Here is a 1,671-nt window from a genome sequence, read left to right on the forward strand (position 1 = left end):
CACATGAAGACTATGAGCTGTGCAAGGTAGCCTTGTAAATAAATACTGTATACAGCTTCAAAATCTGTATTTGCATCTGAGTTCCAAAGCATTTCAAGTTCGCCACCTCCAGCTCACAAGAAATTTTTCTACAGTAATATCATATTCAACCACTAAGGAAACCCCAATTTTCCCAATTAGAAACCCTAATCCTGCCAGAGTTCATGTGGTGCAGTCACATTCAAATCTATACATAAGGATTTGAATGTGACTGCAATTTGTACAGTAGTCTTCCATGTGCAACAGTATCAAAACCTTTCCTAAAATTGTTGGAATCACATGAACCCGTGATTCCAACAACCAAGTTCTCAGAATTCCAGCTGAGAACGAGTCTTTTGTGATTTTTCTAGGTTGTCAGTTTTCTATTGTCTTAAAAATCTGTTTAGACTGCTAAGCCAAAGTTATAAAAGCAAGGTAACCGTCGCATACTGTTCAAATGCATCTAACAGAATTCAGTTTCACCATTCGGGAACCAACCCACTTTTATTGTTTTTATTTTTAACAAATATCAAAATTAAATACGAGGATTTCTCAATTTTCAATATTAGGGGAGTTTGTGGTCAAGATTTAGGGAAGCAATTTCCTCCCATAACAGCAATCTGTTGGACAAACCCATCTCATCATTCACGTGAGAAATCAAATGCTCTCCATTGACAATCTTTTTCTTTAGGTCATCACTAAACGTTCCACCAATGTGGTATCTATTTCCAATAGACTTTATGCCAACTTTCGCTTGAGCCGCTACAAAACCGGTGATATAAACATCCTCCATCGGAAAAAAAGGTACTGAGAATGAAGCGTTGTACAGGGATTCAATGACCTCTGGCGACATTACATAAGCTACTCCATAGCAGAAAGATGGATATACGTCGCTCTGAAATTCATTTCTACTTATGTACCACTTGGAAGTTTTGTTTCGTACAACTGCAAGTCTTCTAAATTCATAACATAATAGATTTTTTCCAAGTTTCTCAGAGCCAAACAAGCTGCGCAGTAGGTCAAACAATTTGAATATATTAATCAGCATATCATCGTCGCTTTTCAAAACATAAGTGTAATTAGAGCAGTGATCGAGAACCCATTTCATCGAGGCAAGAGTTTTATAGGTCAGATTTCGATAAGTGTCCAGAAAATCGAACTGGACAATGTCACCAAATGCGCGCTTTTCTTGGTCAATCGATTTTTGAACATGCGAATCATTCGTCAGGCCCATTACAAACACTGTGGCAAAGTCGAATCTGTCCATCATTTCTGGATGGCTCCAAGTGGACCGAATTATTCTTCTGTGGACAAAGTGATCGGTGGCAGAATGAATGTACGTTACTACAGATGGTGGAATGTTTTTACGTCGGCAAGTTTCGGAAACATTAAAGTGGGTTACGTTGCGACATCTTGATACATGCGTGAAGTTGATCACTGAAGTGACATATCGTATAATATTATTATCCCAGTTTAAAACAGAAAGGACGATAATAATCACGAGAAAGAGCAGAATCATCCTTCGGAAATTACGACCCATGTCTTTCGTTCTTCAATTCTGAAATTAAAACAGAATAATGATAATTAGTTTCGTGAGTGTGTATTGATTAAAACATGCATTTGAGTAGAATATGCGCATGTAATTATTTAATT

General features: G+C 37.3%; 1 protein-coding gene across 1 annotated transcript; it reads right to left on the reverse strand.

Moving 5' to 3' along the window:
• Positions 1-583: 583 nt before the first annotated feature.
• Positions 584-1,252, reverse strand: LOC150088754 (beta-1,3-galactosyltransferase 5-like). The gene has a single exon (XM_090370310.1). The coding sequence runs from the start codon at positions 1,250-1,252 to the stop codon at positions 584-586; it is 669 nt and encodes a 222-aa protein (XP_090226436.1).
• Between the last annotated feature and the right edge of the window lie 419 nt (positions 1,253-1,671).

This window comes from Mastigoproctus giganteus, chromosome 3, assembly GCF_048544385.1.
Source record: "Mastigoproctus giganteus isolate SK-2022 chromosome 3, ASM4854438v1, whole genome shotgun sequence".
NCBI classification, from domain to species: Eukaryota; Metazoa; Arthropoda; class Arachnida; order Uropygi; family Thelyphonidae; genus Mastigoproctus; species Mastigoproctus giganteus.

What these genes read in the sequence shown, in the direction of transcription:
- LOC150088754 (XM_090370310.1), bottom strand. Translation starts at nt 1,252, where the DNA reads ATGGGCCTGACGAATGATTCGCATGTTCAAAAATCGATTGACCAAGAA.